Here is a 14,369-nt window from a genome sequence, read left to right on the forward strand (position 1 = left end):
TACACATGTTCGTACATTACTTTATTGCTTAGCTTCATTCAATTAACTTTTCTTCTCTTTCATAACAGCTCGTCAGAGTTTTGTTGTCAGTAAACGTAATCAATACAATCATTCACCTCAGCTTATTGGACTGTTTTCACATTAACATGCATGGGAAACAACCAGGACAGACAATATTAGCTAATAATAATAATAATATAATAATAATATCATTGTCAGTGTTATTCTATTGTGGTGATCCAAAAAAAAAAAACATCTTCATATTTTTCATGACAGCTGCACAACAATTCTCCGTTTCAGAGAGTGTGTATATTCTGGAGTCAAAATCTAGATAATATAATGACAATAACTAGCTAACAATGAGTACCTTCACAACCTCTGAGCTAAACCCAAACTCAAAACATAAAATCAACATAAAATCAGTTAATCTAAGGCCTCAGTTCAAACAATCAGAAAGTTGTACAGTCTTCCGCAGAAAATCACAATTAAAATGAGATTAACCATCAACTATTCTTAACAAAATAATATTTTCTCTCTTGCATTTATCTTTGGGAATATGTTTCATTATTCAGATGGCATGTTCAAAAATAACTTCACAATCAGAAGAAAGGTTCACAGTGATCTTTGTCTCGGTGCATCCAAGCACTCGCGTCGTATCATACTTTATATTTCTCTTTGGCGCTGTCGCTTAATATACAGATATGCTGAAAGATATAAAGAGAAACAGAGAGAAAGTGTCAGGACATCCTTCAGGTCAGACATCAGACGGGTTATGCACATTTAAAACAGGACTAAACTCACACTCAAATCCCTGAAATACTCATTGTAGTCTAATGCATATCCCACCAGGAACTTGTCCGGAACTTCAAATCCAATGTCTGAAGGAAGAATACAAGACGTGTGAACATGCGCACACACACACACACACAGAGGGGAACATTACATTATATTCAGCAAGAAGAAAACGAAGAGGTTTGTATTATTTTCAAATTAAGCACAATACAAAAAAGTATTTTAATATAACATTAAAAAACATTAACATTAAAAAAATTTAATATAACTTTTTTTTTCAATATTTTAAGTCTATATTCTTTTCATGAGAACTAAGAAAATTTGAAATATTAATTAATACTATATTTAGAATTATATATATATATATATATATATATATATATATAAATTCTGTATATAAATAATTAAATTACATTAAATATATATATATATATATTCAATAATTTAAGTCTATATTATTTTCATGAGAACTAAGAAAATTTGAAATATTAATTTATACTATATTTAGAACTCTATAATATCATTTGAATGAAAATGTAGCACATTGCAAAATAAAAATAATATATTATTTATATATATATATATATATAAATAATGGCAGGTCCTAAACAGGTAAACTTCCAACAGTAAGCGTGTGCACCCATATTTATTGTATGTGCTCTGGTGTGTGTTGTGTGTGTGGTCACGTGTCTCTGGCTTCTACAGGAAATACCATAGAGTTGATTTGACACTCAATCTTTGACATCAACATTTCCATTCATATTTCTACACTAGTCGCACTCTATCATGAGTGTGTGAACAGACCTCAGCGGATCAGCAGAGAGAGACTCGGGCGAGCGAGGGGAAGACAGTGGAAGTCAAGAGCGAGAGCGTGGCGCTTGTGCTCGAGGACGGGTGGATATAAAGAGCTTATCAGCTTTCGCTCTAAAAGCATTGCGTAAGAGATGAGCAGTGAGTGTGTGTGTCTAATGTGTCCAACGACAGAAAGCAGGGTGTTTTATTTCAGTGACGTGGATTAAACACAAAATATTCACAATATCCCATTAACCCCACGATGAGAAGCACTCACAGTCGGGACGGTATCCTGAGCTCCTGGGTGTCCTTTTCACCAGCAAACTGAAATAAACCACACTGAATTCAATATCGGGAGATATATTTAATAAAAAGAATAATGAATATAATCTGAATAATCTTGTTTTTAAACACTAACGCCAGTAAAAAGCCATTTAACCGTTAAGAAACATCAATAAAGACTCCTTCACACCAGTGCATAAGCATGAATGACTAAATTGATGCCAAAAACAGGACCTAGAATTACAATTCAAATTTGAATTAAAGAAAGCAGAATTGCAATTCAATAAAAATTCAAAGAAATGTATATACTGTAGCCTAGTGTTTAACAATGAAGCTTTACATGATTGCATTACATATTGTTTAAATGATATTAGTTTGAACAACTTGTGCAGAAAACATTAACAGCAAATGTTTCCCAGTAAAGCTCTAGGGCAAATAATTAAGTTTGATTTATTGTAATTTTGTGGAACATGATGGAACATGACTTCATTCCCAGAATTACTGGAGTAAATCTTTTTCTGATCCAAGTGATATCGTTATTACGGAAGCCCTGAACCGCAACCTAAAAAAAAAAAAAATCTGTAAAAAATAAAAATAAAAAAATCTAGCATTTCGAGATTAAAGTCGAAATGTTTCGAGATTAAAGTCGAAATGTTTCGAGATTAAAGTCGAAACATTGTGCATTCATAACAGTGCGCGTCCACTGGCTCAGAGCGCGCGCGTGTGTGTGTGAAGTCGAACTGCCATGGATAAACACAAAATAGTAGCTTTTTACTTTTATCTGAATTACTTATCTTACTTTATCGTTATAAAATATAATGCGCCGGAATAGACTTTAGCCTATAGGAAAAATGATTGGATACAGAATGATGCACTAAAATGTATCCAGGGCGTATTTACGTTGAAGAGGGAGACCGAACAGTTCCTGTTGTGTTCTCGACCCAGATAGTGTTGACTAGACGAGCACGAAAACACCTCAGAAAACACTGCCACTAGCACGTGTGACGTGTGTAGAATTTTGTTGAAAGCCCACATAAAAGTAAAAAGCTACTATTTTGTGTTTATCCATGGCAGTTCGACTTCACACACACACACACACACGCGCGCGCCAGTGGACGCGCACTGTTATGAATGCACAATGTTTCGACTTTAATCTCGAAACATTTCGACTTTAATCTCGAAACATTCCGACTTTAATCTCGAAACATTTCGACTTTAATCTCGAAACATTCCGACTTTAATCTCGAAACATTCCGACTATAATCTCGAAACATTCCGACTTTAATCTCGAAACATTCCGACTTTAATCTCGAAACATTCCGACTTTAATCTCGAAACATTCCGACTTTAATCTCGAAACATTCCGACTTTAATCTCGAAACATTCCGACTTTAATCTCGAAACATTTCGACTTTAATCTCGAAACATTCCGACTTTAATCTCGAAACATTCCGACTTTAATCTCGAAACATTCCGACTTTAATCTCGAAACATTCCGACTTTAATCTCGAAACATTCCGACTTTAATCTCGAAACATTCCGACTTTAATCTCGAAACATTCCGACTTTAATCTCGAAACATTTCGACTTTAATCTCGAAACATTTCGACTTTAATCTCGAAACATTCCGACTTTAATCTCGAAACATTCCGACTTTAATCTCGAAACATTCCGACTTTAATCTCGAAACATTCCGACTTTAATCTCGAAACATTCCGACTTTAATCTCGAAACATTCCGACTTTAATCTCGAAACATTCCGACTATAATCTCGAAACATTCCGACTTTAATCTCGAAACATTCCGACTTTAATCTCGAAACATTCCGACTTTAATCTCGAAACATTCCGACTTTAATCTCGAAACATTCCGACTTTAATCTCGAAACATTCCGACTTTAATCTCGAAACATTCCGACTTTAATCTCGAAACATTCCGACTTTAATCTCGAAACATTTCGACTTTAATCTCGAAACATTCCGACTTTAATCTCGAAACATTCCGACTTTAATCTCGAAACATTCCGACTTTAATCTCGAAACATTCCGACTTTAATCTCGAAACATTCCGACTTTAATCTCGAAACATTCCGACTTTAATCTCGAAACATTCCGACTTTAATCTCGAAACATTCCGACTTTAATCTCGAAACATTCCGACTTTAATCTCGAAACATTTCGACTTTAATCTCGAAACATTCCGACTTTAATCTCGAAACATTCCGACTTTAATCTCGAAACATTCCGACTTTAATCTCGAAACATTCCGACTTTAATCTCGAAACATTCCGACTTTAATCTCGAAACATTCCGACTTTAATCTCGAAACATTCCGACTTTAATCTCGAAACATTTCGACTTTAATCTCGAAACATTTCGACTTTAATCTCGAAACATTTCCACTTTAATCTCGAAACATTTCCACTTTAATCTCGAAACATTTCCACTTTAATCTCGAAACATTTCCACTTTAATCTCGAAACATTCCGACTTTAATCTCGAAACATTCCGACTTTAATCTCGAAACATTCCGACTTTAATCTCGAAACATTTCGACTTTAATCTCGAAACATTTCCACTTTAATCTCGAAACATTTCCACTTTAATCTCGAAACATTTCCACTTTAATCTCGAAACATTTCCACTTTAATCTCGAAACATTTCCACTTTAATCTCGAAACATTTCCACTTTAATCTCGAAACATTTCCACTTTAATCTCGAAACATTTCCACTTTAATCTCGAAACATTTCGACTTTAATCTCGAAACATTTCGACTTTAATCTCGAAACATTTCGACTTTAATCTCGAAACATTTCGACTTTAATCTCGAAACATTTCGACTTTAATCTCGAAATGCTAGATTTTTTTTTTTTTTTTTTTTTTTTACAGATTTTTTTTTTTTTTAGGTTGCGGTTCAGAGCTTCCGTACGTTATAGCTGTGTAACTCTATTCTGATGTATTTAAAACAACTCTACCTTTAGCATTATCACTATAGTTATGAACTGGCATTAACACAGTCGTGTCTGGAATAAGAACGGCGATGTTTACGTCTCACCTGACAACTTTCACCATCTTAGGATGGTATTCGTTTAACAGTTTGAGCAGCGTTTCCATAGTTCTCCCCGTCTCCACGATGTCCTGAGGCACAAACAGAGGACTCAGCATCTGTGTGTGTTTCTCACAGCACACACACTTCACATGACATGGCACACACTCACCTCAACTATGAGCACATTCTGTGAGGAGAGAAAGAAGACACTAACAATATGACCAACATTTCAAAAAGCATAAACACAACTGTTCAAACGTTTGTTCATTCATAAATGTGTTTCAGCAATGGTGCATTAAACTGATCAAAAGTGACATTATAATGTTGCAAAAGATCATTCTTTCTGTCCATCAAAGAACCCAGACACATCAGTTTCCACTCAGATTTAAAGCACATGAACTATTTTCAACGCTGATAATAATCATAAATGTTTCTTGATCATCATATTCGAGTGATTTCTGAAGGATCAAGTGTGAAAAATTCAGATTTGATCACAGGAATAAATGCCACTTTACTATATATTCACATAGAAAACATCTGATTTACATTGTAATAATATTTCACTGTTTTTGTTTATTTTTGATCCGATAAATGCAGCCTTGGAGAGCAGAAGAGACTCTTTTAAAAACACTGACGCCGAATGCTTTGTGGAAATAGAAACTAAACCAAAGAGTGTGGAGAGATCAGACTCACTTTCCCGGACAGCGCCGACAGCTCGTCTCCACCGATGACTTTCACACAGTTCGTAGACTGGTCATTCTGGAGCGAAATCAGAAATAACACTTTAAACTTGTGTTGGAGAGATGAGACATGCTTATAGCAAACACGGCACTGAAAACTGTGAGCCGTGGAACTATTCCTTCTCCACAGCATTAACTATAGTTATACTATTGATACACCACGATTCAAATTCAGCCCAATACCGATAAATGACTTTGATATTATGGTAATCAAATGATAAACATGTAAATGCTAGTAAATTACACAGTATTCTGTCTAAAAAGAATTCAGGCATCCGATTCTAATATACTGTGTGCAAAGGGAAATGGTTTCATCGTTATATGTTTTTCATCAATTTTCAGAATTTAATCAAATGTCATTTATTCAGTTTAAACTATGCTCTTTCTTACAATCAACTGCAAGCTTACATTCAGATCTGCGTCATTATATGTATATTTATTTATTTATTTTAAGATCTTCTCACAACTTTCATTCCTTTTAAAGTTCATTCAACTTTAAACACTCTTAAAGTGGGCAAAGGCCATTAAAAGGAGATCTTTTGTCTCATACAACGAAAATTGTCCATTACTGAATGAACAAAAAACTGTTTCATTGCTTTTCAAAGCATCTTTTGTCTTCCTCCGCATTTGGAGTGGCGTGAGGGTGAGAAATGATTGTCATTCGTAGGCAAACTTCTCATTTAAAGGCGCAGTAAGCGATTTCGAATCGACCCAAACAAACACGCCCCTCCCTTCATAGCTCCTCCTCCAAACTGCACAAACACACAATTCATGAGTTCATCATTGCTGAAGTAAACAGTGAACTCGAATGGTCCTGTTACTATAGCTCACATTACAACAACAGCATATCTTGGTTCTATGAATCATGGTACTCACATATGGAGAAGAAACAACCTAACCTTGGTGTCCGCTTTCAGTCCTTTCCTTCCAGCGCTGGAAAGCTTTTCTAATGTTAGCGCAGATCCTAAAGCTCTTGCCTGATCGTAACCAGTGATATCCTCTGAGATTCTCTCTTTGGCAATGTCTCTCAGCCATCTCTCTTTCTACAGTATGTGGACATGCCACCTACTGCTGATTGGCTCTCTCTCTCTCTCTCCTCCCCCATCATGAGTGGACACGCCCCCTTCTTCTGATTGGCTCACTATCTCCCCCATCATGAGTGGACACACCCCCTACTGCTGATTGGCTCACTCTCTCTCCTCCCCCATCAAGAGTTGACACACCCCCTTCTTCTGATTGGCTCACTCTCTCTCCTCCCCCATCAAGAGTGGACTCGCCCGGTCGCCCCCTACTGCTGATTGGCTCACTCTCTCCTCCCCCATCATGAGTGGACACACCCCCTACTGCTGATTGGCTCACTCTCTCTCCTCCCCCATCAAGAGTGGACACACCCTCTTCTTCTGATTGGCTCACTCTCTCTCCTCCCCCATCAAGAGTGGACTCGCCCCCTACTGCTGATTGGCTCACTCTCTCCCCCATCATGAGTGGACACACCCCCTACAACTGATTGGCTCACTCTCTCCTCCCCCATCATGAGTGGACACGCCCCCTTCTTCTGATTGGCTCACTATCTCCCCCATCATGAGTGGAAACACCCCCTTACTGCTGATTGGCTCACTCTCTCTCCTCCCCCACCAAGAGTGGACTCACCCCCTACTGCTGATTGACTCACTCTCTCTCCTCCCCCATCAAGAGTGGACACACCCCCTTCTTCTGATTGGCTCACTCTCTCCTCCCCCATCATGAGTGGACACACCCCCTACTGCTGATTGGCTCACTCTCTCTCCTCCCCCATCAAGAGTTGACACACCCCCTTCTTCTGATTGGCTCACTCTCTCTCCTCCCCCATCAAGAGAGGACTCGCCCGGTCGCCCCCTACTGCTGATTGGCTCACTCTCTCCTCCCCCATCATGAGTGGACACACCCCCTACTGCTGATTGGCTCACTCTCTCTCCTCCCCCATCAAGAGTGGACACACCCTCTTCTTCTGATTGGCTCACTCTCTCTCCTCCCCCATCAAGAGTGGACTCGCCCCCTACTGCTGATTGGCTCACTCTCTCCCCCATCATGAGTGGACACACCCCCTACAACTGATTGGCTCACTCTCTCCTCCCCCATCATGAGTGGACACACCCTCTACTGCTGATTGGCTCACTCTCTCCTCCCCCATCAGGAGTGGACTCACCCCCTGCTATTGATTGGCTCACTCTCTCTCCTCCCCATCATGAATGGACTAGTGTTGGGCGATATGCTCCATTTTCATATCGTCCTATCGTCAGCCTGTGAGATCGGCGATACACGATATTATCGTGAGGGGGCGGGGCTAACTTATTTGATTATTAACTTGATTATTTAGCCTACTCATTAATTTGCTTGTTTTATTAGCCTACTTCGTTTTATATACGAGAATCTTTTTTCTATTTTGCTAGCAAAGGTGGAGTGTTTATTAATAGGATCAGGTTATTTCCTGGTATAGTGAGGTAAAAAAAGAGATCCTAATCCTTTTGTTTGTCAACACATTAGCCTATCCTCATGCCGTTACATGCAGCATTTTGACTAGGGTCTATTTCTGCACGAGATGAAAACACGTTTTAATAATTTCTTGGGTCAGAAAAAGTCGGAGTTTGCGATATGTGCCCCCCTACCAGTGCGCTCTCTGCGCACTTCAGTAAGCACGAAGTAGGCCTATACGCGGGTTAATGTGTCTTAAATGCCGATAGAAACAAGAGCAAGGGCCAAACGTCTAGCTGAGTCGATCGGTTTATACTTATACTTATGACTTGACTCTGATAAAGGAAACGTTTACATGACCACATGCATTGTCAAGTTTATTCAACATGATCAGGTTAAGAACGTCGTCGCATGTAAACGCGCTCTATCTCTGAAAGTGAAAGTAAAAACGGACTGCTTTCGGCATCTGCATTAACGCCACGTTCCCTCAGAGACGACGATGATAACGGTAACTATAATACTATTTTAGTGATATTATTATTAATACTATTTAGTAATTGTATTGTTTTTAGTGTTAGTGTCATTAAACGTTTTGTTAATGTGTTACGGAAACAAATACTGACGAACAACGATGCCTTTTTCATCTTGGATCTGTAGGAAATTGAATTTTGCGTCTGTTAAAACGAGCACACTTGATAATTTGTGAATGGATCACCTTGCAATTAAATTTTAATGTGGGATGTTTTTTAGTCTGTTTTAAAAACATTCTCTTAGAGGAGTCCTCATTAGTGCGTGTGTTGTTGCAATTGTTATGAGGTGATGTCGTTGTAAATTTAGGCAAGGCAAATTAATTGTAGTTCCTAATATTCATTTAATAACAATACTAGCTTTATAATAATAATAATAGCCTAATAATAATAATTTAATACATTATGATAAAACGAGCCAATTATCGTATTGATATCGTCAAAGGCATCTGCCATCGGCGATATGTGAGACTATCGTCTATCGGCACAACCCTAGAATGGACACACCCCCTATTGCTGATTGGCTCACTCTCTCTCCTCCCCCATCAAGAGTGGACTCGCCCCCTACTGCTGATTGGCTCACTCTCTCCCCCATCATGACTGGACACGCCCCCTACTGCTGATTGGCTACAAGTGTGTCGTACAACGTTTCTCAGAAATCGCTTACTGCACCTTTAAGTTGTATTTAACCCTTATCATCTTATAAGCCACATTTCAAATGCACAAGCTACTAATAAAATGCTCCACATGTAATAATATAAGGCAGACTGTATGAGCCCAGTGCTGCAGTGAATGACTGCGGTAGACCTGCCACTCACCGAGTAGCTCTTCAGCCTAATGAAATCCACAGTCATTGGCACAGACTTATCACTGTTTTGATTCAGAGTCTTGATGTAATCCATCAGGTCTGCGAAGAACTTATACCCTCCTTTTAAAACGCAAAGAGCCACGATATGATGTCCGCCCATGTCCCGAACGATATCTCTGGCCAAGCGCTCAGTCCTGCAGAGAAGATCAAAACTGAAGGCTGGAGTATTCTGACATGAATGCTTTCATTAAAGCTGGCTGAAGCCATGCCAATAATGACAGTCAAGAGATTTCAGGGGAAATTTGTTAAACAAATGAATGGGAAAGCCAATTCAAATCACATGCCTCTGCTATTGCGCTAACATCATTAGCTAAATCTACGGGGAACACAGGGCTCTTTTACTATCCAGGGCAATCACCGGCCACAACACAACAGACACTTCCCACACCACAACAACCATACAAATCACTGTTAAAGACACGTACCTGTCCTTAATGAGGCCGTTGGGTATAATGACCCGGTCCAAATCCTCCTCGTAGTGTTTCGGCACACAGAAGAGGTTCAGTTCGTGACCCATGCTGTCATCGGATATCTGCAAGATCAAACCTCTATCGTAACACATCTTTTTATAAAGCAGAGCCAATTCTGGTTACACAACTAACCTTTCAGTGTGTGTGTGAAACACAAAAATAAGTTGCTTCAAGTGTGAGCTGAGCTTCACTATTAATAATAATAGACAATGGAGCTGATGTGACCATAACTCATACTAAGCAGAATCTTCACACACAGCTTTGTCTTCAGAAAAGTCACTATATTTCATGCAGAATTACAATATAGCGCATCGGTCTTCTAATATGAACCACCTTTATGGTCATTTTATCCACTGTGGAGCTTGACAGCGGTAGTATTGAAAAGAGCAAACTTTCCTTCTGTGTTCTACTGAAGACTTACGGGTGAGTAAGTTAAACCATGGCTGATTTATAGATTTGTAAATTATTACTTTAAACCGATAATGGCGTGTCCTTGTCAACACACCCGCTCGCGCGTAACCAGAAGACGATCATTGGCCTAGCGGATTTCGCGTTACACTCTATTTATGTACATATATTGAGACTTCCATCACACCTGATGAGAAATATGAATGATTTACTAGTTTGTGGACACACAGTGGCGAAGAACCACACCACAAACGCGGAGTCTCGATCTGACGCGCGTCTCTAAAGTCGCGTTAAACGCAGCATCGCACGCTTTTGGCTCTTACCTCCAGAAATGCGGCCATGATCTGCGGTGTTCGTGTTTTTCAGCTCGTGGTCCTCGGGCTCATGCTGGAGTGTGTGTGTGCGCTGGATGAGAGCGCGTCTGCTGTACGTCGAGGCAACGCGACGCGTGCTAAACCCTGACGTCACAATCCATTTACCCAATAATCTGCTTGACCCGGGACAACCTGTGCTTTAACACCAGGGGAAGAGAGTCAGCGCGTGTGTGTGTGTGTGTGTGTCACCAGCACCGGGTCCGAGTGAGTCTGTGTGTTTACATCATCTTCATCATCCTCGTCAGTGCTTTCTGACGCGACGCTGATAAGGCGCGATGACGTCAGAGGGAGAGTGCAACAACTGATATAGAGCTGTGTGGCGAACTAATGTAGCACAACCTCTTTATATCTGAACCACACACACAGGTTCGCTATCTTTGGGGACTCTCCATATATGTAATGGTTTTTATACTGTACAAACTGCATATTTTGTCCCCTTACGCTAATTCCCGACCCATAGCTAAACCTACCCATAACGCAAAACTTTCTGCATTTTTTAATGTTGAAAAAAACTTCAATTACTTTATTTTTTACACCAGATTTACAAATGAGGAAGGAAGGTTTTTGGAGATTTTGTCTGGTTTTGATCACTTCACGGTACAAATTTGTCCCCAAAATATTATATATAGTCAAAATACATCTGTTATGTAGTTTATTCGGTAGCAAGCAATGCAAGTTTTATGATCCCTCTTATTTTGTTAAAATGATTCACATATTTAAAAAAAATGTACTCACACATTATCAGCCAATTATGATCGCTTGGAAAACTAACTAAAAGCCTACGTGTGACATTTAACTTTGTTCTTATGATTAGGACTGATTTTAATATGTTTTGTGTTGAATTGATGTAGTAAAATATAATTGTTCAGGCCAAACATACATTTCCACAATGAAACATAAATAACAATAACCTGAACAATGGGCTCTATGCACGGCGGTATTTCCGGTGAAGGATTAAGGATGCTCGATAACTTCCGCCGATCGTAAAGTCCAATGCAATACCGAGAATTTATATTGAATTTTATACTCCATGGTTATACTAAAGAAACGTTAGTCTCAAAAACAGATAAAACAGACACCCCTCGTTGTGTTTATGCTTCTTTTTAAAATTATATTAAATAAACATAACTATATATAAAATTACATCTAAACGTATGTACGTTTCGTTTCAAAGACGGGAGGACAGTAAATTTTGAAGACTCTGCCATAATCCCGTTTTCCTCGGTTCTCCTCCACTTTAATCTCCACAACCGGAAATGGACGAGCATCCTTACGTGTGTGTGTGTACGTTTTATCAAAAGCAGTCTTGACAGATCTACATCATCAAAAATGCAACAATTACATTGAAAAATTAAACATAAATTTCGTGAAAAATGTAACAATAAAAAAAGTGTAATTATTGTGATATGTGACGTGGAGGAGAATGTACGCATGCGTCAGGTTTCCCGAGAGGAAAGACTTCGGCATTGGAAACACCTTTGGATCCTCACTCACTCCTCGGGGATCCCTCACGAAACTGACTTCACACACACTCCTGAGGCAGCGCAACGATTTAGTGATCCATAACAAAACAGAGAGCTGTTGGTGACAACAAACTCAATATTTCATTATTATTATTATTATTATTTATTATTATTTATTATTAGCGAGAAAACAAGGAATTGAGGAAATTAGGAAATGAGGAAGTGGGGAAATTAGGAAATGAGGAAACGAGGGAATGAGGAAGCAAGGAAATTAGGAAATGAGGAAATCAGGAAACGAGGGAGCAAGGAAACAAGGAAAATTGGGAAACGAGGAAGCGAGAAAACAAGGACATGAGGAAACAATGAAGCGAGGAAATGAGGAAACGAGGAAATTAGTAAACGAGGAGCTGAGGAATCTTCAGTACTGAGAAGTGAAAAGCCCAGCCATCAGTATTTGGCTCTAGACAAAATCACTCGGATCTTTACACTTGCCCGTTTTCCTGCATCCTACATTTCAAGAACTGACATTGCATTGACATTGCAGCTGACTGAACATGCATTACAAGATCTGACTGTTTTCTCTCTCGGCAGGTGCCCTTGTAACGATCTAACTTAATGATTTTAATGTTTTGGCTGATCAGTGTACAACGAATGTATGCATCCCACATTCCAATTGTATCATTTGTCATGACTTACTGAAATGTTAATGTCTAGCCAAGTGGTCACACCAAGCTTGCACTCTTTACTCCCAGCCTACAATTGAATAAATCCGCTATAGTGTTAGATGTGAACATGCAGCCGTCCTCTGCAAGCAAAGAGGGTATTCTTGAAATGGCATCATCTGGTCAACTGGTTTTGGATATTGAAGACTGTAACCCCCTCAAAACAGCTTCCTAAGACCTCAAAACCTCCATTTCATCTGGAACTGTTGGTCAATGGCTGGATTGAGAGCTTGTGAACCAGTAAAGAAACCATTTATTAGCTTTATCTACTGAAAGAATGTGCCAAAGACTGTAAGGATAAGGAAGACAAGACAAGATATGGAGGATAAGTTCTGCAGACCAACAACTCAACATGCACCAGTCTAGCAATGGATGGTGTTGCGTGTGTTCATACCAAACGCATGCGTGGATCCATTAGACACGGCATGGAAAACATCATGGGATTGAGGACATTGGTGCTGGGAGGAGCTACAAAGTTGAAAATGGACCAATACGTGGGAATCCAACTATTAATCCGCAACAATGGAAGTGTTGATGCTCAGCATTGAGGAGTCTCAGCCTCCATTGAGAACCTTTGGGCAATTATAAGCTGTGTTTAGTCATGCAGGGCTTCCAATGAAGCTCCACTTCGGGAGGATTGGGAAGAAGTTAAGCTCAGTGAGTCGATGCCCAGGAGAATGGATCAGCAAAAACAAGGGAGAGCCAAATAAATATAATAACTCGTTACATTTTAGTCAAGATATGCTTTATTTCCAGTGGGCTTCCCCCCTATATGCCTTTGCATTATACAATAAACCTGGAAAATGCTGGGAAAAATGCCTTTCTTGCCAAATAATTTTGTCATTTCATTACCGTTAGGGTTGGGTATCGAGAATCGAGTATCGATTGGAACCGGGACTAACTTTTCGTTTTTCCCGGAATCGTTCAAAAGTTAAAATTTCGATTCCTAGTTTCGATATTCACAGTCCGCCGAGCGGAAGAAGAAACCGCTGAACAACACCAACGAAGAAGCGTCTACCGGAAGTGTTGGCATAACCGCGCGAGTCGAACATGAGTAGCTTACGTCGGCGGTCCAAAGTGTGGCTTCACTTTTCTAAAAATAACGAAATCTCGGCAAAATGCTAAATTTGTGAAAAAAGGAGTATTTGTGACAGAAGGAGTATTTCCTTCAGAAAGACCGTTGGTTAGCAAGGTTAGCTAAACTTTTTTGACCCTGCCTCTTAAAAGAATCGGAATCGAGAATCGTTAGGAACCGGAATCGAAACAAGGAATCGGAATCAGAATCGTTCAAATTCAGACGATAGCCAACCCTAATTACCGTAACCGAGTTTAGTATATATTCATCTTCCCAATATGACATACTCCTCATATTCTGATTGTTTAATAGAGCCTGAAGTGTAATTTAAAGTACATACAGAGATGTCTCTCTA

General features: G+C 39.3%; 1 protein-coding gene across 1 annotated transcript; it reads right to left on the reverse strand.

The window, feature by feature from the left end:
* On the reverse strand, nt 1-11,300 carry hprt1l (hypoxanthine phosphoribosyltransferase 1, like). The gene is made up of 9 exons (XM_039656773.2): nt 10,704-11,300; nt 9,928-10,034; nt 9,453-9,636; nt 5,610-5,675; nt 5,086-5,103; nt 4,923-5,005; nt 1,862-1,908; nt 802-878; nt 1-704 (listed from the first exon to the last, which is right to left on the reverse strand). Exons 1-9 carry the CDS (start codon nt 10,719-10,721, stop codon nt 657-659), a joined length of 648 nt encoding a protein of 215 aa, XP_039512707.1. The 5' UTR covers nt 10,722-11,300; the 3' UTR covers nt 1-656.
* Nucleotides 11,301-14,369: the final 3,069 nt, after the last annotated feature.

This window comes from Pimephales promelas, chromosome 25 (assembly GCF_988280905.1).
Source record: "Pimephales promelas chromosome 25, fPimPro1.hap1.1, whole genome shotgun sequence".
In the NCBI taxonomy this organism is placed as follows: domain Eukaryota; kingdom Metazoa; phylum Chordata; class Actinopteri; order Cypriniformes; family Leuciscidae; genus Pimephales; species Pimephales promelas.

Coding starts and splice junctions, on each gene's coding strand:
- hprt1l (XM_039656773.2), bottom strand. Junction 9,637..9,927: donor AACGGCCTCATTAAGGACAG/GTACGTGTCTTT, acceptor TCTTCTCTGCAG/GACTGAGCGCTTGGCCAGAG. Junction 705..801: donor AGTATTTCAGGGATTTGAGT/GTGAGTTTAGTC, acceptor TATATCTTTCAG/CATATCTGTATATTAAGCGA.